We start from the raw sequence: 24551 nt of genomic DNA, 5'->3' as shown, positions 1-24551 counted from the left end.
CATCGTTAATTCGTATAACGGCTTATGGGATTGCTCATTTTATCGAGCGCATTAGGAGCACCGGTAAGTATGCGGTACGCTACAGTCCTTCCTGCTCAAGTACCTTACTATATACATGACAAAATTCTAATCCGAGAATAGCTTTAACTAATTTTCTTTTTAAATTTACTAACTACATTTTCGAATGTATTATTTACACATAAAATTCACTGAGAATCGAACGCGCTGCGCGCTTGTTTATCATCAAACTCAGAATGCTCAAATTTACGTCGAACTTTTCGAGCGCGACTCCTGGTCATGATCAGGCTATCGCTCGTTTCCTGTTGTTTCGTTCTGGTTGTGTTCAGATCATTCATCACCTCTGGGAAACCCAGGAAAGGCTCCTCTTCGGCCTCGGATACCGTATAGCCGTGAAAATCTCCTGACTCTGTCCGACGGCGTTTCCTCGGATTGACTTCCGGAAGTAGCACTAACGAGCTTCGGACCTGAGAATGAGCCAGTTTTAATTGATTTCGGTGTGCCATGATCGTCGTCTTGTGGAGGGAAATTTGAAAAACGTTCTTAGATATTTGTTTAACAAATTTCACCTCAATCCATCTTTGAGGATCAGTCTTCTTATAATTTTTGTAGTAAAGTAGATCTCCTGCGACTAATTTACTAAATGGATCTGGTTTAGAAGGAGATACGATAGGAATGTCAGTATGAATCCTGTTATCTAAAAATTGTTTGTATTCCTTTTTCGGATTCATCAAATCAAGCAGTATTTTGGGTTTGTAAGATAAAACTTTATGTGACGGCGGACCTCCATCTGCAGTGGCAATTTGACCGCGATAATTGATTAGGAAAAAATTAATTTTGCTGTTCAAATCTAATTGTCGCAACTGAGGATCCAACAAATACTTTTTAAAAGCATCTTTGACAACCCTCACAAGGCGTTCAGCTTGGCCGTTGCTACTTGGATTGTACGGTGGACTCTTCATCACCTTCACTCCGTGTTTTTCCATAAAAGATGCGAACTCCCTCGAGTTGAAGGGTGGACCCCCGTCAGTAACCATTACATCGGGAAGCCCGAACCTAGCAAAAAGAGTCATAAGTGAATTAATCACTCGTTTTGCTTCCGTCCCATGCAACATGACCTCTATTTCCACCCACTTTGAGTAGCTGTCTACGATTAACAGGAATGTTTTACCTTCAAAATGGAAAAAATCAGCATGCAAACGGCTAAAAGGTCTAGACGTAGGTATCCATTTGCTATATTCAGGTTTGACTGGAACTGTACCCATTTTTATACACGCCTCACATTTCTTCACAAAGTTTTCAATGTCCATATTCATTCCCGACCAAAACACTGTTTGGCGCGCCAATTGCTTCATCTTAACTATACCGATGTGGTTCGCGTGCAAAAGCTTCACAACATCTGCTCTCAAGATTTTCGGTATGATGACCCTGTCTTGATAAAGAAGGCAACCCTTGACCACCTCTAGATCAGTTCTTATAGAATAGAAATCCTTAAACAAACTGGAAATATTTTCAGGCCACTCATTCCCAACAAACCGCATCACTTCTGCTAAACAAACATCTTTTTCAGATTCTCTAGATATCAAGGCAAAATCCAAAGGAAAGGCGTCCGTGAAATTCAAACTGTTTATGCTACCAATATCTAGACTCTTAGGAACTGTTTGCTTTAATGGAAAACGCGAACAAAAATCAGCGTTACCCATGTGTTTCGATGCTCTATAAGCAATTTCAAAGTCGTAGATAGATAATTCCATGATGTACCTCTGGAGTCTAGTTACAAACAACGAATTGCTACCAGATTTACCAAATATTCCTACCAAAGGTTTGTGATCGGTGTATACTTTAAACTTTTGGCCAAAAAGAAATTTGTGGAATTTCTTAATCGTACACACTAATGCTAAAGCTTCTAAATGAAGGATGGGGTAACGCTTTTGTGCAGAGTTTAGTGAAAACGATGTGAAGCATATGGGTTTTTCTATTTCATTAACTTCATGGGCTAGAACACCACCTAATCCGTAAGAACTAGCATCCGAGACTACAATTAGCGGCTTGTTTGGATCGTAAAATTCCAATAAATCTGCATTCAACAATGCATTTTTGCTGAATTGAAAAGCTTCCTCACAATCATCTGTCCAATCAAAATTTGCATTATTGGCTAGCAGAGCATACAGACTCCTTAACCTAGATGATAGGTTGGGAACAAACTTATTATAAAAATTAATCAAGCCCAGAAAGGCTCTGAGTTCAGCAACATTTGTAGGAGCTTTTGCTTGACTAATCGTAGAAATTTTTTCTGGAGATGGTGAAAGTCCCTTGTCTGTAACAAGATGTCCTAAATAGGGCAGCTGTGTAACGAAAAATTTGCATTTCTTGAAATTCACTTTGATATTTGCCTGAGAAAGTCGCTCCAGAACCGAGTCTAAAATATTCACACATTTTCCTACAGTTTCAGCCGCGATAAGGACGTCATCAAGATAACAACTAACACCTTCCAGTCCACGCAGGACCTGGTCCATAATCTGTTGAAAAATTGCCGCAGAGCTTGAAGCTCCTTGCGGAAGTCGATTATAAGTAAATAATCCTTTCATAGTGTTGATGACTGTGAACTTTTTGGACCGCTCAGAAAGAGGAACCTGTGTATATGCCCCCGCCAAATCTAGGCAACAAAATACCTTACAGCCTTCCAACGAAGCGAATATATCCTGAGCTAAAGGTAGTGGATAGGTATTAGGCACTATTGCTTTATTGATAGATACTTTACAGTCTATTACCAACCGTATATCTTGATCCTTTTTTACTACCACTATTACAGGCGATGCCCATTCGCTAGCCTTTATGGGTGTGATTACCTTCTGCTGTTCCAACATCTCCAAGTGTTGCGCCAGTTTGTCCTTCAATTTGTAAGGTACCGTATATGCTTTTTTAAAAATTGGTTGCTCGTGTTTAAGGACCAGTTCGCCCTCGTAGCCTACGATGGGTTCTGAAAAATCTTTGTCAAAAATTTTCCTGTACTTCTGTTTCATACATTCGACTATGTCATCAATACCTGTTTTCTCATTCAAACTATTCACCAAAGCAGTATTCGTGAAACAAGATCTCCATCCAGGAAAGAAACAGTCAAGCCATGATCTTCCAATCAAAGGTTGCTGCATTTTAAAACGACAAGTTTTTGCTGTGCTACTCTGCCATTCAATTCTACTTGAACATAAATTTCCCCTAGAATCTTCAATCGAGCCCCATCAACAACAACAAGCTGTCTACTAGAGCTACACATTGGGATTCCTTTAAAATATCTCCTACAATTGGCTTCACTGATTACAGAAACAGCCGATCCCGAATCTATTTCCATTTCGAGCAAACAGTTTTGTACCTTCACCTTAATCAGGCACGGCTCATGCAGCCTATTAACGGAAGAAATCATCAAACATTCCATTCCATCAGATTCATCACCAGAACTATCACAACCACCAGTTGATCTTTTAAAATCATAACTCGAGTCCTTTTCTTCTTTTTCTACATGGTGCACATTGTTCCGATTTCTTAAACTGTAACAATCTCTCCTCAGATGACCGCGCTTCTTGCAATAATTACAAATTGCATTAGTGTAACCACTACTATTCCTCGCTTCAGACGGAGATCTATTTCTAAAACTAACTCGCCTATCATTCCCGTAAGTTATTCTGCCTCTGTACGGCTTATCACGATTATATTCTCTGCTACTTTCTCCATACTTTTTCCCTAGTCTGTTTTTAACCGAATGCACTTCTTCTTTTCTGTATTCACTACTCATTGCCTTAGTTTGTTTCTTTGCTAATTCACTGCTAAGCAACTTCTTTTCTATCACGTCCAGTGTCAAAGTTTCAGACATAAGTAAAGATTTCTGCAACTCCCGATCGTGCAATCCCATAATTAGACGATCCCTAATTGCCGTTTCCTTAAATTGTTGAAAATTGCAAAGCTCTGCTTGCATCTTCACCGACAAAATAAAACTCTCAGCAGATTCATCCACTTTCTGAAACCGATTGTAGAAATAGAACCGCTGCATCATATCGGGGTCAACTTTGTCAAAACGTTCCTTCAATTTTTTTACCATATCTTCATATTTCAAAGTCGCGAGCTCAACAGTCGGAAAAATAAGTTTAAGTTCATCGTAAACAACAGAGCCAGTAAGAGCTATCAAAACCGATTTCTTGTTCTCTTCCGTCCATCCGTTAAAAGAGCTATGATGTTCTAAACGCTCCACATAATTCGTAAAGGACGTACCTTGCACGTAATGGTCTAGCGTTCCGAATGAAGGCATGTTGCAAAATTTGCAAACAACGGAAAACAAAACTCACTTGATACACTCTTTTAGTTTTTATCGATATTAGAACCCAAACAGTTGCACTTATCCACTAACTGTTGTTGTTTACATTAGTGAGTGAGACACAGCCAGTGAAGCCTTTCTCACAACTCACTCAGTCACAGCGAGAAATATTTTCTCCAGCCTGACGTTTCTCCCAACACTAGCTCACGCTCTGATGTTCTCTGCTCACACGAATGGTAACACACTCTCCGTTGATCACTTGTCAAATGGTATCTCAGTGTTGTGAGTTGCCAATTCTCGCGAATGATGACAATAATGCGATTTCGAACAATGGTCCCACGGCAGAATGTAAAATGGCCAAATCGGTGGGAGCGGGGAAGATTTCTGTGAATAATGGAAATAAATAAAATGGCCAAAGCCAATTAATTAAACAATCAAACAAAAGAAATCTTATGTTTTAAATATGGCTATAGAAACGAATTTCACTTATTGAATTACACGTCACACTGGACGCTAAATATATATTACGCAATTGCTCGCAACAGGGCTCTTATTTGCTCAAGGGTTTTTTTTGCCCTCTACAAAAATACTCAAGCACACTGTCTTTGCACAAGTTTTCTAGAGTTTACCACTCTCTACAAAAACTCTGCTCTACTTACTCAGCTCACTCTGAAATTTCCTTGCTACAGGGATTATTCCGTATGAGAGACACTTTTCCTCGTCGCCAGTTTTTATGTTTTCATACTTCACGGTATACTTCGGAGTTTGATATAGATTTATAAAATAAATATACGTGTGTTGGCTTCCAGATCACTAATAGTTATGACCCTAATTTATTATTTATCTTCCGATACATTTCATCGTTAATTCGTATAACGGCTTATGGGATTGCTCATTTTACCGAGCGCATTAGGAGCACCGGTAAGTATGCGGTACGCTACAGTAAACAAGCTGACCAGTCCAGAATCTGAAGCCCCTATTTATTAAATCATGCCATGCCTTTTTGGATTTCATGAATTGATGCCAAATTATCCAATTATCATGATGTTTTTGATGCAAAGACAGAAGTAAATGATTCTGAAGTACTTAATCGCACTTCTGATTGTGCATTCGTGTTGATGAAAAGCTATCTGAACCAGGCCTTTTTGAAAATATTTTCTTCAGACCATCAAACTGCCACCTGCAAAGTTACGAAAAGAAAATATACATGACACGTTCCGTAAGTCTATCCAGTATGATGAAGTTTTATTCAAGATGAATTTGTTTTCATCAGAGAAGCTCTCCTGAAATTGGGAAACCTATGTGATTAGCTTCAACATTAGTTTTTGGACCCGCAACTGTGGAGATTAGTTTTTGATGGCTCGGGAAAAAATTTTCTCAAAAAGACCTGGTTTAGATAGCTCACCATCAACACGAATGAACAGTTAGAAGTGCAACGAAGTAATTCAGAAACATTTACTTCTGCTTATTTACCAGATAGAAACCATATCAAGAACTTATGCAGAGTGATCGTACGAATACTACAACATGGCGCAACTTGATCGAAACCATCTAGAATGGGTTATTTTAACTGATTGAGAACTAAGGATAACCAACGAATTAAAAATTTATTGTAATTCATGAGAAATTGACGTTAATTTTGTGAACGAGTGACAGTTTTGCCATCAGGTTCTATAGTTATGAAATACTAGAATTTTAGTTTTCTGAATGTTTCGCGCCTGGACACAACAATAAAGTTCAAATGTCTTATAAATGAAGATAGTTATTGTGTACTACACTATATACTTCAATTCAACCAACTTCTTACATATCTCTGGAAACTCAAAAAAAAATGAGTGGTTCTATAGTTGTGAAACGCAGTGTAGTTGAGCCATTTCATTTGATACCCATATTGACGGGATTTTGAGAAAATTTGTAGCCCGCCATTTTGCAGCGACCGCTATATTGGATTTTCTAGATTAAGGAATACGTAGTTTTATAAAGACAGAAGAGAGGTGTGCTCCCAATTTCAGAACAATCGGTCAACAGGAAGGGGGTCAAATTTCTATTAATATGGAACAGCGCTACAGATATACAAATTACAAACAGGTTAAGCTAAATAAAATCGTTCAAAAACATATTTGGCTCGTTTTCGAATGTGTTACAAGATGTGACTACTTCCTAGTCTAGTTTTTGGCTGATTTCGTTTTAAAAAATTCATATATTTGGAAGCTAGGACCGACCCTAATGTTGTGCAAACGCCAATGAAGTGGGTTAAATATAAAGCACAACAAGAACAGCGCGGAGCTTAACGTGTTAACCTTCTACAAAGTATAAATTCAATAAATTTGTAACGAAAAATATGCAATATGTAACGAAAAATAAGTCGATACTGGGAGTAAATGCTTGCGAAACAAAGCCGGTACATTGTGAATGGCGCAGGGCTCGGCATAGTAAAGGGTGTGTCACATCAAATTGCATCACGGAAAAAACGCTGTAGAAATTTAATTTTTAGGAATTATATCTTCAGCTTTGGTTTTATAATCAGATAAGAGTGTATAGATTACGTTGGCCATGCTTCACTGTCAATTTTTCGTAAATTTGGAAAAATGTCGTCGAACGAAAAAGAGCGTCGTGAATTAATCTTGTACACTCATTTCGAGAATCCGGAGATGTCACATCGGGACATCGGTAAGATGCTGGGAATCGTCCAATCCACGGTCAGCAGAGTACTAAAACGATACTTCGAGAACCTAACCATCGACCGGAAGGTGAAGAACGGCAAAAATGGATGCTCCGTCAGTGAAAAAGATCACAAACGCGTAGTTAAGCAGTTTAGACGTGATCCGATAAGTTCGGTCCGGGATGTCGCCAATAAGCTGAATTTGTCAAGTTCATTCGTCCAGCGGACCAAGCAGCGGGAGGGCCTGCGTACATACAAGGTTCAGAAGGCTCCTAACCGCGACGAAAGGCAATACATGGTGGGGAAGACGCGAGCCCGGAAGCTGTACACCGAAATGCTGACGAAGCCGCATTGCCTGGTAATGGACGACGAAACCTACGTCAAAGCGGACTTTCGTCAGCTGCCGGGCCTGTTGTTCTTCTCCGCAGAGGACAAATTCAGCGTTCCGGAGGAGATTCGCAAGCAGAAACTATCCAAGTTTGCCAAAAAGTACATGGTGTGGCAAGCGATCTGCTCTTGCGGAAAGCGGAGCGCCCCCTTCGTGATGACCGGCACGGTAAACGGGCAGGTTTACCTTAAGGAGTGCCTACAGAAGCGCTTACTACCACTATTGAAGAAGCACGAGGGCCCGACCATCTTCTAGCCGGATCTCGCTTCGTGCCACTATTCAAAGGACGTGTTGGAGTGGTACGAAGCCAACGGGGTCACCTTCGTGCCAAAGGAAATGAACCCGCCCAACGCGCCGGAGCTTCGCCCAATAGAGAAATATTGGGCGATTATAAGCAGGCCCTCCGGAAGAACCCAAAAGTTGTCAAATCGGAGGCGGACTTCAAGAGAAAATGGATTTCTGTTCAAAAAAAACTACAACCTGACGTTGTACAGAACCTTATGGACGGGGTAAAGAGGAAGGTGCGAGCATACGGGCTTGGGCTCGAAGTATGATTAAAAAGAAAATGCCAAAAGTTGTTTAATAGTTTTTATTTTACTGTCTAAAATTTTCAAAAGGATCGGTCTACTGGGCGAATTTCTACAGCGTTTTTTCCGTGATGCAATTTGATGTGACACACCCTTTAATAGATAGTAATAGTCAACAGAGGATATTCAGCTGACTATCTGACTGACTATATCCGTATTCAGTTGGAAATGACTTTTGGCTTCTTCACGCATTTTCTCCGCCAAAACGAGTAAACAGTCAGTCGGGGGTTAAGTCGCTTTCATCCTCTATGACTCGACTATCTCATTTCATTCTTCCCTGTCAAATTGTATTCATTGCATTTTGAAGTGACTTCCCCCAAAACGAATTCGTTCCTCTCTCTATCATATATCACGTATGCATGCATCGATGTTTGAGTTCCATGTGGTTTAACATACGCTACAGGTGAGCTAAGTTTGTTTGTATCGTACACGAAAATTACTCACAAGTATAAAATAGCGTGCAGTGTGTGTGCGCTATTTTAACACTATTCACTAATACAAACGCGAGGATCTTTATACCATACCTGATAGATGCCTAAATTCGTTGGTTTGAGTTCACGATGGGTAGACAATAAACCGTCCATTAATCCTTCCGTCCTTCGAAGATCTCGGGCCCTGGTATGGGTGGGGTAAAACGGACAGTTGCCAGTGGGATGGACTGTGAAAAGTCTGTTTGTTCTATTCCTAAGGAATGCCCTGCGTCTATAACCGGAAATCAAATCGCCAAAGGTGGACTGTCTAGAAACTGACTGGAACCAAAAGCAAAATAGTTGAGGATCTGTCCGTTTATACTGCTGAATAGCATAATGTCACTTCTAGGTAGATTTATTCGATTTTTCATCACGGACATTCGTGATGAGTTCGGACCTTGGTTGATTAAAATTATTCCTCTCACGAGCGATAAACTTCTACGCTTCATATATGACGAACTTGTCCATATTACCCACATCGAAAAAAAAGTTCTGCGTTTTAGTCTGTTTTAATTTCAGCACAACATTAAAAAACCCTTTTTTGTAAAACATTTGGCCCATTATCTCGAAAAACAGTATATTGAATTATAAGAAACTGAATTCAAGTTTTAGGAAATATGAATTTCGGTCTTACTCCCACTTGGTTCATATACAACGTGAAGTATATCAACATAGAGGAACGTAATATACACACATGATAAATATACACCAGGGTGCCAATGAAAATGGTCATCTCTAATTTCAAAAAGTTACCTCATAAAAAATGTTCACCACCTCGAGAAAACACCCTCTGCAAAATATCAGCTCAATCGAACTTAAGGGAAGGTGGCGCAAAGCGGTCAAAGTTTGAGTTTTTTGAAAATCGAAAAATCACTCAAGAATTTTTTATTTTTTTTATGCCAAATGTTTCAAAATTGCATGAAACGTCGAGATCTAGTGTCATCTCGAAAAAAAAAATGTTTTGTCAAAATTCGACACTCTGGGACTTAGTTATTTTTTGGAAATACGAGACGAAACGTATGGTTATGGGTACCAATAAAAATAGTTATTTCGATTTTCCATTCGAAACTTGCTGCGAAATGTTGATTTGAACGATAATATACCCTATGCAAAATATTAGCTTTTTTTTTGCGCTTGGTCGCATATGTATCAACATTAAAATTGGTATGTAGGGGTTTTTGGGGCCGGGGAAGGTTTTCGTGATAGTTTGAGACCCCCTGTGGAGGTTTTAGGGTGCAATAAATGTTTTAAGGTAGTGAAACATAAATTTCTGCATTACTCGGGAATTAATCGAACAAACGGAATGAAATTTGGCATGTGGAGGTTTTAGGGTGTAATAAATGAATCTATAATGGTTAGATACTCCTCCCCCTCTCTTAAGGGGAAGAGAGGGGGGGCTGGTTCTGCCATACAAACGAAACACAAATTTCTGCATTACTCGAGAATTTATCTAGCAAATAAAACCAAATTTGACATGTAACGAAACGGAGAAACATGTTATTTGCAAGTGGTTGAAAAATCTTGAACGTGAATTGTGTCTGAAAATAATCTGATATTATAATGTTTTGTAGAAGTACTAGGAATTTTATAGTAAAAAGATATTTGAAAGGGTAGATTAGAAGATCAATCGATGAATAATTCTGCGATTGGACCCATGAACAGCTCTTAGTAAGAAAACGTGGATGTGATAACGAAAAATAAATTTTGGGCGGAACGAAGTTTGCCGGGTCAGCTAGTGTTGAATAAAATTAAATTTTGCAGTTTTACTGTGCTACCTTATACATTTTTCAGCCGAACTGTTAGATTAACACAAACATTACGAGTGATTAGTACTCGATTCCATTACGTTTAATCTTAATGGAGGTTTCGATTGTTTCACGATTAAACCATGCGCAATTTTCGTTGCGTCTTCGATTATCACAATCGTAGTTAAAATCTAATTCAACATTCACTTGAGATGCAAACCCTTTGATATTGTCCAATTTGTTTACAGCACAAAACATTAGGAATTCTAACATCGCTGAGAGTCGGCCACGATGACACGGGCATGTCATCCAAATGGCTCGTGGAACACGTCGTCGTGAGAAACGAAGTGACTGGTCATACCTACAAGTAAGGCTTTCATTGAACCCTCATTCTTTGTACGATCACAGATGACTATAACACCATCTATCTACTCTCCCCAGATTCCCCTGCGGTCGATGGCTCGGCCGTGGCATTGACGATGGCTCCATCGAGCGACTTCTGATCGGCCAACTCGTACCACGCACGGTGGACAGCGAAGAGCTGGTGGAAGCTTGCCGCACACCACCCCGAACCCGCAGTCCCAGCATACAGCGACCAGAAATTCGACCTTCGGACATCCAGCACATGCTGGGCGACTGTGTGAACGCGATCGTCAAGTGGCACTACCGACCCAGCCGGGAGCGAGATGCGAGCTCGCTAACGAATTTACTCTGCGGAGAGAATGGGTTGGTCAAATGCTTGGAACAAGCATTCCTGTGCGGTTTCCGCTCGCAGCGACTTTTCGGTAGGAATCTGTATCTGTGGGATTATTTCGTGCGGGTGAAGGAACAATTCGAGGTTTGTTTAGTGGAAGAAACTGTCGATATGGTAAGAGGTGGGGGTTCTATGTGTAATTCACCGCCTACGAGTGGCTCTAGTCCTGAATCGCCACCACAGAGCTCGACGACGGTTCATCCACCAGTCGCTAGACAGGAATTGTCGGCAGTGTGGCGTTGTTACTGTCACCTGATGGATGAGATCAACAACGTTAAGCAAACACTCGGCAAGGATGGACGATTCCAGCTCTTCATTTGTTTGAGCATAAGGTGAGCATCTACCCAAATGCAACATTCAAGGCTTTGTGAATCAAAACATGTTTTTTTTTTACAGGGAACACCTCCTGCATCGAATGCTGGTTCCGATGGCTTACACCAGAGTCACAACCGAAATGTACGAAGAACAAAGCTTCATGCGGAAGAAGGGGCTACTGACATTCCTGAGACAAATACTCGAACCACTGGATGAGTTCCACATTGTGCTGGAAAACTCGATTACCCAGGGAATTGGTTCCCACTGTTGAGCTGTCGTGTAGGATCATTGTGATGATCACTGATGAAGGTCGCTACTGAAAAACGTGTAATACTCACTAGTGTTAGTTTGATTTTGTGAAACATTTTTTTCTACATAAGGTAATCTTCCGTAGAAATCCAATAACTGGTTTATTAGTAACTCCACTGAATCAATCGTGAACTGAACAAGCAACTGAATAATCGAAATCGATGGCCAAAGATATTAGAGCATTTTATGTTCCTGAGATGTTATTCATATTATGTTTCCACTTCGTTGGTTTTTATGTTGTAGTTGTAATTCGAAACGTGATTTTAGTTCGATCAGTTGAACTCTTAGCATAACCCACTATTTTTCACTAGTTTCTAACGGTTATATATTATATATAGTTTCCTCCGCACTACAATTACGCAACAAGGGAAAACATGGTCTCGGTAAAACAAATTTGTGCCAAAATTCACTCGGAATATGGGGAAATAAATATTGGAACGTTACAAATTTACACAAACCCGATACTGTAAAAGAAGAAGGAGTTATTGAAAGAGGAAGAAAAAAAAATTTGATATTGCCTGAAGACAAATCTCGATGGTTGAATGTGTGATAATAGTTACTGTATAAACAAAAAAGCTCACTGTAGCAACGTAACAAAACTGAACTTAGTGTAGCACACTGTTTCCACTTGTCTATTTACATCGAAACAAGCGAACAGAAGGATCGCTTTTGGGAATTTTCTTGTACTCGCTAAATTATACCCCCACCCAGCCAACAACTGCGGCTGTGGTGTCAGATACTAGTCAGTACTAGTGATTTTGTGAGCCACTCTGTAGGATACGATACGAATCAAGTAGGAAGAATACACAAAACAAAAATCTTGATTATTTTGCCCTCCCGTAGCGAAAACCAATTCCGTCTCTAGAATAATCCGAAAGAATAAAATTCTCGGATGAGAAAATGCGTAGCAGCAGCAGCAGCAGGACACGGGCTTACCATCTATGGCGTTCGTAGCCAACATTGAAGTCGGTTTGTGGACATGTTCGGAAAAGTAACACCTTCACTGATATAATTGTATGTGTTCGTTGTTGACTGACAGCTAAGTAGGATTACGATTTTTGTGGTGGAAAACCATGTAGCAATTGGATGAATAGTAATAAAATACTGAAATTTGGTTCAATTCATCGCAAGTCGCGGGTTTGTTTAAAAAAAGAAAAAAAATCCAATTGTTGTAATGAAGTGAAATAAAGGGTGGTTCGAAATGGACTCCATTATTTCAGAGGGTCGTAACGGGGTTGGAGAGGAGGTTGGATGGACGGTACCGTTTTCAGTCGCTGTAATGATTTGGTCTGAAAAGCACGGGGACTTCGTTATCCGTACCTTAAAAAAAAACAATCAGTCAATGATTACGTCACAAAGAGCCAACCGTGGATGGGAGGAAAGGTAAAGAAAGCACCCGGTTACAACGCAATCACCAACGTGGCGTTGAAATTGACGATCCTAGCTTTCCCCCATATGTTCAGGATAAAGTGCGATTCACATACAACATCCACGTTACGTTCACGTCCCGTCACGTTCCGTTACGTCAGTTATTCTACCATGCAGTTCTTATGAAAACATTCACATACACCGGCAACGTAACGACCCGTCAGTATACGTTCAACGAAAACGACCGGCGGGATTTGTAGAAAAGAATAATTGACGGAGACGGACGGTTCGTTGGGTTTTTGTGTGGGCTTTGTGTCTCGACTTTTGTTTTGTTTTGGTTTTATTTTTTATGCCAACATATCTCTTAGTTCCAAATTTCGGAGTCAAAATCATTCGTGACTAGTTGAGAAAAATAGTCTATATATTATTATTGTTGGATAAAGGTCAAAACTTCGGGGTTTAAGCATTTACATAATATAATTCAATGATTTCCGTTGAATTTATCTTAAATTTAGAACTGATTCAGGCATGCGGATTCGAAAGAGGACATTGCAACTGAGGACTGTTGTAGGTGGCGACACCATGAATAACATTAAATGAATCATTCGTTTGACATTTGACGTGACGGTGCTGATGCAAGCATAGACTGCATGCAGAGAAGAGAAGTGGAACTTGAGAGAAAAAAAGTGGCAACGATTTGTGGCAAGAAAATGTAAACAGTGAAAAAATTGACAGATGGTTTACGCTCTAAAAATTGAACATAATGTTGAGATGTCTCTAAAAGGGTGGGAGACATCATACATAAGGTGGGAGGTTCGTATATAATGTTATTAATGTTAGCATCATCATGATAAACACGGCGAATGGGATAGAAATTACGACCTGAAAATTGAGTAAAATATACATATAGACGCTGAAACGCTGTGAACTAATATTATAATACATTTTTATCGGTTTATGTATAATGCATTATCAAAATAAACCCATATGTATTGTAATCATAACTTGCTGTGCTATTCAGAACAACATTTATGGTCGTATTCCACCAATGATGACAAATATGTAATTTACGAATGAAGCTTCGCCATAGAAACTGAACATTGAATAAAAAAATTAAAATGTGGTAAGAGCATCAATTGAAATATTTTAAAGCATTCTCATCGGAATAAATTGAATGACACAATAATTATACGACTAAATGATGTATGAACGCTTAAAAACAACATAAAAATATGATTTCTGAATTAATTTCTTTTTTTTCAGTTTCGAACACACCCCGTAAAAAGCCATTTATATTTTTTTAAATACCCTCTGTTGGTACTGTATCCTGAATTTACAAGGCAATGAAACGTTAACGTCAATTAGTTCCTAGTAATCAGCTTTTTAGTTGCAGGTGAGATTAACCAACTATATTTTTTTAGTATTATATATATTCCATGCCAAACCAACATAGTGGTTCTCAAATTTTCGTGTAAATTGGTAGTTTTGTTCCTTATCGTTAAATATTAGATTCCATTCCATTTTAGGGTGGTTCAAAAAATCTAGTTTTTCCCCTTTTTTCCAAAAATATTTTTTTTAAATTCATATCTTTTGATTATGAGTTTTTTATGAGTTTTTGATAAAAGTCATTTTTGGGAAAAAGTGAACAGAATCGAATCACCCAAAAAAAATAATACAGGTTCAATGTTTTACCATAACGAAAACAAGCTACCAATTTTCACGAAAATCTGAAAACCACTAGATCAGTTTGGCATGAAATGGCAATAGTTCACAAATTTCAAAGTTCGCGTTTTTCTTTTTGTTTTTCATGTCTTTTAGTGCGGCCATAATAATAATTAGGATTACTGCATTTGGATTGATGCTACAAAATATCATTAACTTCCTTGAATAGTGAATGTGATATAATTCACTTTATATATGTATATATATTAATAAATATTTTCAAACGAATAAATTTGTAAAACATAATGCAAAACTAAATACTTTTATACAGTGCCTTCATTTTTTGAGTTTAACGTGCAAAGACCCTTCAATAAAAATGGTATTGGAACAACAGAGTAAAACTGACATACAATTATGACGGAGGATTGCTTTTTGATTGGCGTGTGCTCCAACTGGCGAACCGCCAATTAAAAGGCACTCCAACTAAAAAAGCGCCAATAAGCAAATGGTACTGTGAAACTGTGAAAAATATATAAAAAATACACAATCGAAGACTCTTTATGTCGTTTATGAGTTTGGTCTTTTTAAGTTACTACTAGGCATGTTTGCGGATTAATGGAAAGATATGATATGTTGAACCTTGAAATAAATTTGAAAGTTAAGAATTGGAAAAAAATATGAAATTCATGTGAATGGAGACGACTTTTGTGTACAGCACATGCCACTGGGGCCTTTTTGCTGATTAAGTAAGTAAGATTTCTTCCAAAACATCATAACTTTACAACCATTGAGTCTATTTCAAAAATCGTCATATCAAATGAAATCTTATTCTTCTATGAATCAACTTCAATCTGTCATTCACGCAAACTCAAAAATTTCATACTACAGAAAAACTTTAATTATAAAGCTTAGAGAATTTGCGACTTAATTTTCCACAATTCGCTCTTTCATACCAAATTTCTATCTTGTCGAAATTTTAAACCTCTCAAATTGAATTGTCAAAATGATAGGTCAAAGAACGAAAAGCAGGAAAAATAAACTAATAATGGGGGGGGGGGGTGGTGTAAATAATAAAGCAAGGGTAATCATGGATTTTTCATAACCATCTCAGAAAAATATTGAAAAAAAAATCCTTTTTTAATTTCTCTTTCAAATTTTGATAAAATTGCACTGAATAGTTAAATAAGGGCAATATTAATATTTAAATAAACTTATGTAATTATAAACATGTTTATATGAACCTTCCCATCTTCTCATTCTTCATTAAAGACCTTGCGTCAGGACAGCTAGAAATCGATACACTCTCAAATCAAGTGTGCCTGAAAAAATTATATTCTTCACGTAAACAAGCGATGAAAATGTGGACACTTTTTAGTCATTGAATTGTATGGAGTTCCACTGCTGTGCTGCATGTGTGAATTGGTGGAGACGGTGACGAAACGTAGACCTTCTTTTCCGTAACGTTCTATGTGAATCGCACATAATGCTGCAGAAATCCCTGGACGACGGTTTGGACTGAAATCATTCGAAATGTACTAAAATCATCTTCATCTACTTCAAACTGTAATTCTGTATTCGAGTCTCTACTGACGTTCACCGAGTAATCCGATCTTGTGGGGCTTTTGGTATTTCTTGATCACCACTTGCAATCAGAGTTGCACTGTTTCATCGACATCACTGACAACTGTGCAACGTTAGTCATTTCCTGTTGACGAAAATCGTTTTCAAATGGTGACTGACAAAGCACGATAGAACACGATCGACTTTATTCCCGTTCCCACTTCAGGGTGAAAACAAAATGAAGTGTATCCGCGATGACAACGGTACCGTGTCGACATCTGGATACGAAATTAGTTTTCCACTAAAACTTATCATATTAATACAAATATATCTCGTGATACAATTTTTGTAAGAAATTGTTTTACCACATGAAGAAAACGAAGTTTTGCATTCACATTCAACACTAAATTGATAAGGAGAAGTTAATTTTGACGTAGGACTACGTCTAACCGGAAGATATAGGGGGTGAAATGGAAATCTAGGCACTGAACAAGTAGGAAAAAATGCAAGATTTGGAACGCTTATAACTCGAGCATTTCTCAATAGATCGCAAAGGTTTTTGCATCAATTGATAGGAAATATATCTACGCATCTATCATAACGAATAATATTTCATTTTTCTTGAGATAAATATTTGAATAATTGTGAAATATCAAGCATTGTCCAAATACATTATGTGCCCATTTTTGATTGGTCCATTTTGTGCTCCTCAAATCGTACCGACCAAAACGGGCAACCAGAGCAGCAGCGAAATAGAATGAAGCACGATTGGAAAGGAAAAAGAAAAAAATGAACGAAACATCGGTCGCAGTCTCACACATGCGTAATTCTCGAGCCAGCCAGTCAGCTTAAAAATCCCCGCTCCGCTGCCGTAACGATCATTCTCATCCGAACCGTACACCACATCGTTTCGCATCACTTCACATCAACAAACCAACACAAGCAGCCATGGTTGGATATGGCAAAGGAGGAAAAGTGAAGGGAAAGGCAAAATCCCGCTCGAACCTTGATCTGGAGTTTCCGCTCGTGTTGATCTGGAGTTCCCCGCAAGGGTAGCTAGGCCGAGCGCGTTAGTACCAGTGTACCAGTCCACCTAGCCGGCGTTATATAGTTTCGGCCGCCGAAGTGATCGAGTTAGCTGGCAAAGCTGCTCGCGACGATAAGAAAACCTGCATTCGGAACAGAACACATTCGGTTCGGTGGACATCAAGACAACAACAGGCAGTTGCAGCGAGTGGCTAGTGGCAAACGCAATCGCAAAACGGCATCAGGTAGCAGAAGAAAAAAGTTTGTTCTTTATACAAACTGCTTTGGTGGCAAATCCAGAACAAGGCGGCTTCGAGGGCGTTCGAAATGGTTTTTTTCAAAACCACGAGTACTAAGTTTTCTAAATTGGAACCATTCCATAAAACAAGGCGCTTTTCAGGGCCATTAAACCTTCCAAAAAAGAGTTTAGGAAATAAAGTTCAATGCTTTCTAAAACATTATCCAAAATAATAATAAAACACTAATTGATGTTTTCATAATTTGTTTGCCAGGATCTGATGAGTATGTGAATTTGGCAGTTGTTCTGAGCTTATTGATAGTTGGGGACTTTCCTGATTATTCAATTTTCACCAATTCTTAAATTGTTTCCAGATTTAAAGTACAGTAATCTACAATTAGTTCGACATTTAGCTAATTGGACGGACATGTAATGCGACTTATTTAGTTGGACATTTTTGTAAACATAGAGATCCAAATTATGACCCCACATTGAAAGTCGACACTGTACCACTGTCATCGCAAATGTTCAATTACAGGTTAAAATTACCTCCAATCCGGGACTGAGTGGTGGTAATGCGACGTGCCATTGAATGTAATTCACTGTAAAATATGTCACAAGCTGGATGGGAAGAAATTTTCCAACTGTGAAAGCTGTGGCGAGTGGCAAATGCAATCGCTAAACAGAAAGGTTTAGCCGAACAAGATGGGGATATCGAGTGATAACAAAACAATAAACTCTTTAGACTTTTTGTGATCCTGAAAAGGACCTTTTTTAGCCTGTATGTGAATCCAACGAGCGAACAAATCGTAATGAATGTATTTTTTTGCCATCGCTCCCTTTTAACGCTCATTCGTTCGTCTCGTTGGACCCGCCCCTTTGGCTGAGTCTGCCGATTTGTCTCTATCCTGTGAGTGTGTACCGCTAGAGTATAAAACACGCGAACCCCAAAAAAATATCTTATTTTCTTTCAAACCGTAAACCCGTGTGGTTGTACGGCATCGGCATCGTGTACTCAACAAAGGAGGAAAAGAGAAGGGAAAGGCAAAATCCCGCTCGAACCGTGGTGGTCTGCAATTTCCCGTAGGTGTATCCGCCAATTGCACCGGAAAAGGTAGCTAGGTCGAGCGCGTTAGTACCTGTGTACCAGTCCACCTAGCCGGCGTTATATAGTTTCGGCCGCCGAAGTGATCGAGTTAGCTGGCAAAGCTGCTCGCGACGATAAGAAAACCCGCATTCGGAACAGAACACATTCGGTTCGGTGGACATCAAGACAACAGGCAGTTGCAGCGAGTGGCGAGTGGCAAACGCAATCGCAAAACTGCATCAGGTAGCAGAAGAAAAAAGTTTGTTCTTTATACAAACTGCTTTGGTGGCAAATCCAGAACAAGGCGGCATCGAGGGCGTTCGAATTGGTTTTTTTCAAAACCATGAGTACTAAGTTTTCTAAATTGGAACCATTCCATAAAACAAGGCGCTTTTCAGAGCCATTAAACCTTCCAAAAAAGAGTTTAGGAAATAAAGTTCAATGCTTTCTAAAACATTATCCCAAATAATAATAAAACACAAATTGATGTTTTCATAATTTGTTTGCCAGGATCTGATGAGTATGTGAATTTGGCAGTTGTTCTGAGCTTATTGATAGTTGGGGACTTTCCTGATTATTCAATTTTCACCAATTCTTAAATTGTTTCCAGATTGAAAGTACAGTAATCTACAATTAGTTCGACATTTAGCTAATTGGACGGACATGTAATGTGACTTATTTAGTTGGACATTTTTGTAAACATAGAGATCCAAATTATGACCCCACATTGAAAGTCGACACTGTACCACTGTCATCGCAAATGTTCAATTACAGGTTAAAATTACCTCCAATCCGACACTGAGTAGTGGTAATGCGACGTGTCATTGAATGTAATTTACTGTAAAATATGTCACAAGCTGGATGGGAAGAAATTTTCCAACTGTGAAAGCTGTGGCGATTGACAACAAATCGCTAAACAGGAAGGTTTAGCCGAACAAGATGGGGATATCGAGTGATAACAAAAACACAACACCAAAGTTTCTTTTCAGAACCATCAACATATTCATAAAGAGTAAACAGTAAACTAATCCATTTTTCAGGTAGATAGGTAGGTATTCACGTAGGTGAAGAAAATAAAACAATATATTTAAAATATATATTTAACAAAAGCTGTCCCCTTTGTATAGTCCTACGTCACTCCGGTTATGTCCCCGACATTACCCACCCGTCTTTTTGCTTAAATCAGATCTTTTAGTTTGGCTTCTAGAGCTTGGTAATTTCTTGTATTTATTGAAGTAAACACTATGGCAAACACGCGATAATGGGTCTGATCACGAAACTTCACGGAGAAAACGAAATGATTTGTATGCAAGGTTATATACATATTATTTCGTTTTCATCGTGAGGTGACGTTCACTGACCCATCCGTCTATAATGATCAGGCCCAATGTGTGAGCGAATCATTTAGGTTACGGAATATATGATTGACCAAAGCTTGAACAATCTCTACATTCTGAAATAATTAGTTGATATTCGTAGGCTTCCCTTCGTTCAAATTCCTACTCGCCATTCAAATTCACGTATTTGACACCGTTCAAACTCATTTATACCTTTTGTTCTGCTTAAAGTCTTAGGATTTTATATAAGAATAGCATTCTCGTCGCGCAATGTAAACAAATGCACCCTGGTAAACGTGTTAACTTCCATTACATCAGGTGAAATGAGGGGCTCAAAATAAAAGGGATGTAAGTGACATCATCGATTTCTATACATTGACTCTCTCTTTTGGTCAGATCTTAGCTGCAGACATATTCCCAACTGTATTTGACAAGTTGAGAGATAGGTCAGAACCTCATCTATCGGATTCTATAGCAAACTCAAATTGGAGCGTTTTTGCAGTTGAGTTATTAACTGAATAAAAAAATGATGAAGAGAAATCGATCGAGTCACTCACCCTCCCTTCCTTCTGAGCGCCTCATATGAGGGAATTTCTAGGAATTAATATTTCATTTGCGTGAGATGATCCATGCACTACTAGTCGTCAAACTTGAATAAATTGACCCAGTATTCTATTTTTTTTCAGAAAATTTCGCATAGATTGCAGTTGTAAAACATTTGAATTGATTGATTAAAGTGCCTTTTAGAAGTGAAAAAATACTTAAAATTTTTCGTTTTTTAAGGGTTTTATTATTTTCCCCCAAAAATACATGATAAATTTGATTGTTTCTATCAACAAAATTAAAGCTCTCCAACCCTTCTACAATTCCTTCCTCGACACCACAGTGTTATTCCTATTGTTATCTTTCACTATTTGAAATGTTTTACAACAGAATATTATGGAAATTTTTCTCATCTTTCAAATTAATTCAATTAAATTGTTCTATGTAGCGTACTTTTGAATTGGGATCAATTTAAGGCAAAAAAGACGGGTGGGTAATGTCGGGGACATAACCGGAGTGACGTAGGACTATACAAAGGGGACAGCTTTTGTTAAATATATATTTTAAATATATTGTTTTATTTTCTTCTCCTACATGAATACCTACCTATCTACCTGAAAAAAGGATTAGATTACTGTTTACTCTTTATGAATATATTGATGGTACTGAAAAGAACCTTTGGTGTTGTGTTTTTGTTATCACTCGATATTCCCATGCACCATAATGCGTTTGCCACTCGCCACTCGCTGCAACTGCCTGTTGTCTTGATGTCCACCGAACCGAATTTGTTCTGTTCCGAATGCGGGTTTTCTTATCGTCGCGAGCAGCTTTGCCAGCTAACTCGATCACTTCGGCGGCCGAAACTATATAACGCCGACTAGGTGGACTGGTGCACTGGTACTAAGGTGCTCGGCCTAGCTACCCTTGCGGGGAACTCCAGACCAACGCGATTCGAGCGGGATTTTGCCTTTCCCTTCACTTTTCCTCCTTTGCCATGTCCAGACATGGCTGCTTGGGTTAGTTTGTTGATGTGTTGTGATGCGAACTGATGTGGTGTACGGTTTGAATGAGAATGATCGTTACGGCAGCGGAGCGGGGATTTTTAAGCTGACTGGCTGGCTCGAGAATTACGCATGTGTGAGACTGCGACCAATGTTTCGTTCATTTTTTTCTTTTTCTTTTCCAATCGTGCTTCATTCTATTTCGCTGCTGCTCTGGTTGCCCGTTTTGGTCGGTACGATTTGAGGAGCACAAAATGGACCAATCTAAAATGGGCACATAGTGCATTTTGACAATGCTTGATATTTCACAATTATTCAATTATTTATCTCAAGAAAAATGAAATGTTATTCGTTATGATAGATGCGTAGATATATTTCCTATCAATTGATGCAAAAACCTTTGCGATCTCTTGAGAAATGCTCGAGTTATAAGCGTTCCAAATCTTGCATTTTTTCCTACTTGTTCAGTGCCTAGATTTCCATTTCACCCCCTATATCTTCCGGTTAGACGTAGTCCTACGTCAAAATGGGCCCAAGAAATGTTCAACTTTCATAGTTGAGATTTGAGCTCGATTTCATAGTTGGGAATCAATGAATCGTGAGTTGTCTGATGTAATTCTTCCCCGCAAGCACTTTGGAAGTCATCTAGACACTCAATGCAGAATAGTCGATAAGGATTTGAAAAATAATACAATATCTCAATACTCTTTTAATACCCTCTGAAAATTCTCCGAACTATGGCGGAAAAGGTTTTGAATTGCGCTACCGACTAAAGGTGAAACGGAAATCCAGTGTGAAGATTAATCGCCATTAGCAGTGATCGATCATATTCCGGAGTGGGCAAAAAAATTTTTCAACTAAAATTTTGAGTAACACTGTAACTCTGCCATAAAACAATGCAAAACAATGCATCTCTGTAGTAAAATGTTCTATTGGAGTGCTTCATATATCATGGAACTTCTTCACTGAAATCCATATTCTAAAAATAACTCACGTAAACTTGTGAGCGACCGAGATATTTTGTATGATCCTATTTCTATATAATTCCATATGAACCAAATGGAAGCAAATTAATCAAGTTGATTGGATTATTACTGGCTTCTATGTGATATCAACATTTTTTTTTGCAAGTGTTTAGAAAATCGTGAACTAAAAATGAATTTGGAAATGTTTTGAAATCCATTTATTTTTATTCGATTGGCGATTGGCAATCACAATTAGTAAATCTCAAGATCAATCTTTGGAGTTGTGTAGTTTATATTCAGATGCGAATTGTTCCTCGCCTGGTCAACTGTACATTGCGTGTTTCCGTGTTAGCAAACCAGATAACCTTGATATATTTGCTTATAATGGAAAAACAAAAAATATCATATACTCACAAGTATTTCAAAATTAAACTCATATGAAGCATGTGCTTTGTTATGCTACCCATTTCTCAAAAAACAATGAACCATACAAAAACAATGGGCCACAGCTGGTACAGGGTACAGCTAGTGAAATTTGAAATAAAAACAATTTAAGGATGGATCCCGGTCTGGAAAATCGAAAAAATCGATTTTTTGTTTTTTGCATTTCTGGGAAGCTTATGCCCCTTTTCGATATTTGGTTTCATTGGAAAGTAACAGCCAAAAGTATGACCTCACCTCAAGAGATATCAAAAGGATATAGTATTACTGTACGAATTTTGGAACGCATTTTAGCATATCTTAGTATCTACTTGACCGATTTGGCAGAAATTTTTTATCAGCCTTTGCAAATGGATTATCTAAAGCGTTACATAGACGTTACAAGCGTTACATAGCCGTCAGCGTAATAATCATTATTCGTGCACTTAAAAAATGAAAAATACTTCTTCAAATATATCTTAAATAATAACTAAAATACCTGAGCTCTTCAATTTATTCGTAACATTCGAAAAAAATCTAAGAAAATTCATTATTTTTCGACCTTCCAGACAGGGGTTCCCCTTAAATGGAATTAAAAATTAAATGGAATTTAGGCGCAAATCAGTTCTTTCCTTAATTATTTTAATTTAAAAAGTGGATAAAGGGTGGTAGTGGGAAGGCAAATGTCCACGCTTGTTCACGGAGGGGGAGGGGGGATCTAAAACCGTGCTTTTTCTGTCCACGTGGTATGTGGACAACCCCTTAGATGCATCATATACCACACAAAACAAAATATGAGATATTTGATGGTGTATATACGCTGGTTATACGAATTATCGTTCGCTGGGCGGCCACCGGAGCACCAACTCGATCACAAAACCTGATTTAAAAATTCTAAAATTTACACCGTCGGTTAGTAATAAATCCAAAGAGTTGGAAGAGCAAATTGTTGAACGAATCGATAATCAAATTAACTGTGTATATTGATTGGAAGGTTTTTAATACGAAATGTAGGGAGATGCAAAACTGAAAAACTATCATGGCAACAGTTCCACTGCTACCAAAAGCGCTACCAACGTCTCGCTCGCTTTCTGTGTTAAGGTCAAGACGCGTGTCAAAGAAGGTGGAGGCTTCTGGTCAATTATTTGGCAAGAGGAGCAATAAATGAAAATAAAATAGCAGAAATGAAAACAGGTATATACTACTCGAAACAGAAGAGTAATCACAATTTTTAAATTAAAAAGCATTCAGTTTATACCTGTAAAATTCATAACTCAAGAACAAAATGAGATAAAACCCCAAAACTGTTATTGAAGGTATAAAAGTATCCAGAATTAACATTTTTATCTCTTTTTTATTTGAAAAAATATTTGACCATCCCTTTTTAACGCAGAATCGAAAACGCTAAGGCCAATCGTCAATTGCTGCACCTTCTCGATAGAATTATTTAACGATTGATAATTCCAATGCGAACGTCCATAGGTACGTTCCTCCAACTTGGCCCAAAGTGAATAATCCGAAGGATTGGCAAATGGCCGATCATTTGCTGAGATGAAGTCTGGTAGATTTGTTGCTAGTCTCGTTTTTAATCGTTGTAGGAGTTTTTTGCATCGTTCAAAACATATTCGCTTCAGTCTGGGCATCACACATCGATGTACGCACCAATTAATTTATCCAATTCATTTCGTCTAAAGAACGCTTTTGTTTCCGAAGAGGATTGCATTGAACGCGTTCATGAACAACATAGATAAAATTGTGCAGCCGTATCAACCTCGAGCGTCTCTTTTCAG

The 24551-nt window shown here is 38.4% G+C and overlaps 1 protein-coding gene across 4 annotated transcripts in view; it reads left to right on the top strand.

Annotated features, from left to right (window-relative positions):
* The window catches only part of LOC129771946 (DENN domain-containing protein 5A), a 99621-nt gene extending 85495 nt beyond the window's left edge, over window positions 1-14126 (top strand). For 2 of the 4 annotated variants that reach the window (XM_055776103.1, XM_055776102.1), the window contains 3 exons: window positions 10425-10543; window positions 10618-11262; window positions 11327-14126. In XM_055776103.1, the coding sequence (XP_055632078.1) occupies window positions 10425-10543; window positions 10618-11262; window positions 11327-11516 (954 nt within the window). In that variant the 3' untranslated portion in view covers window positions 11517-14126. The remainder of the gene's footprint in view (window positions 1-10424; window positions 10544-10617; window positions 11263-11326) is intronic. The other 2 variants (XM_055776105.1, XM_055776104.1) reach the window with 1 other exon arrangement.
* The last annotated feature ends 10425 nt before the right edge of the window (window positions 14127-24551 follow it).

This window comes from Toxorhynchites rutilus, chromosome 2 (assembly GCF_029784135.1).
Source record: "Toxorhynchites rutilus septentrionalis strain SRP chromosome 2, ASM2978413v1, whole genome shotgun sequence".
NCBI lineage: Eukaryota > Metazoa > Arthropoda > Insecta > Diptera > Culicidae > Toxorhynchites > Toxorhynchites rutilus.
This window is presented reverse-complemented; position numbering and strand designations above follow the sequence as displayed.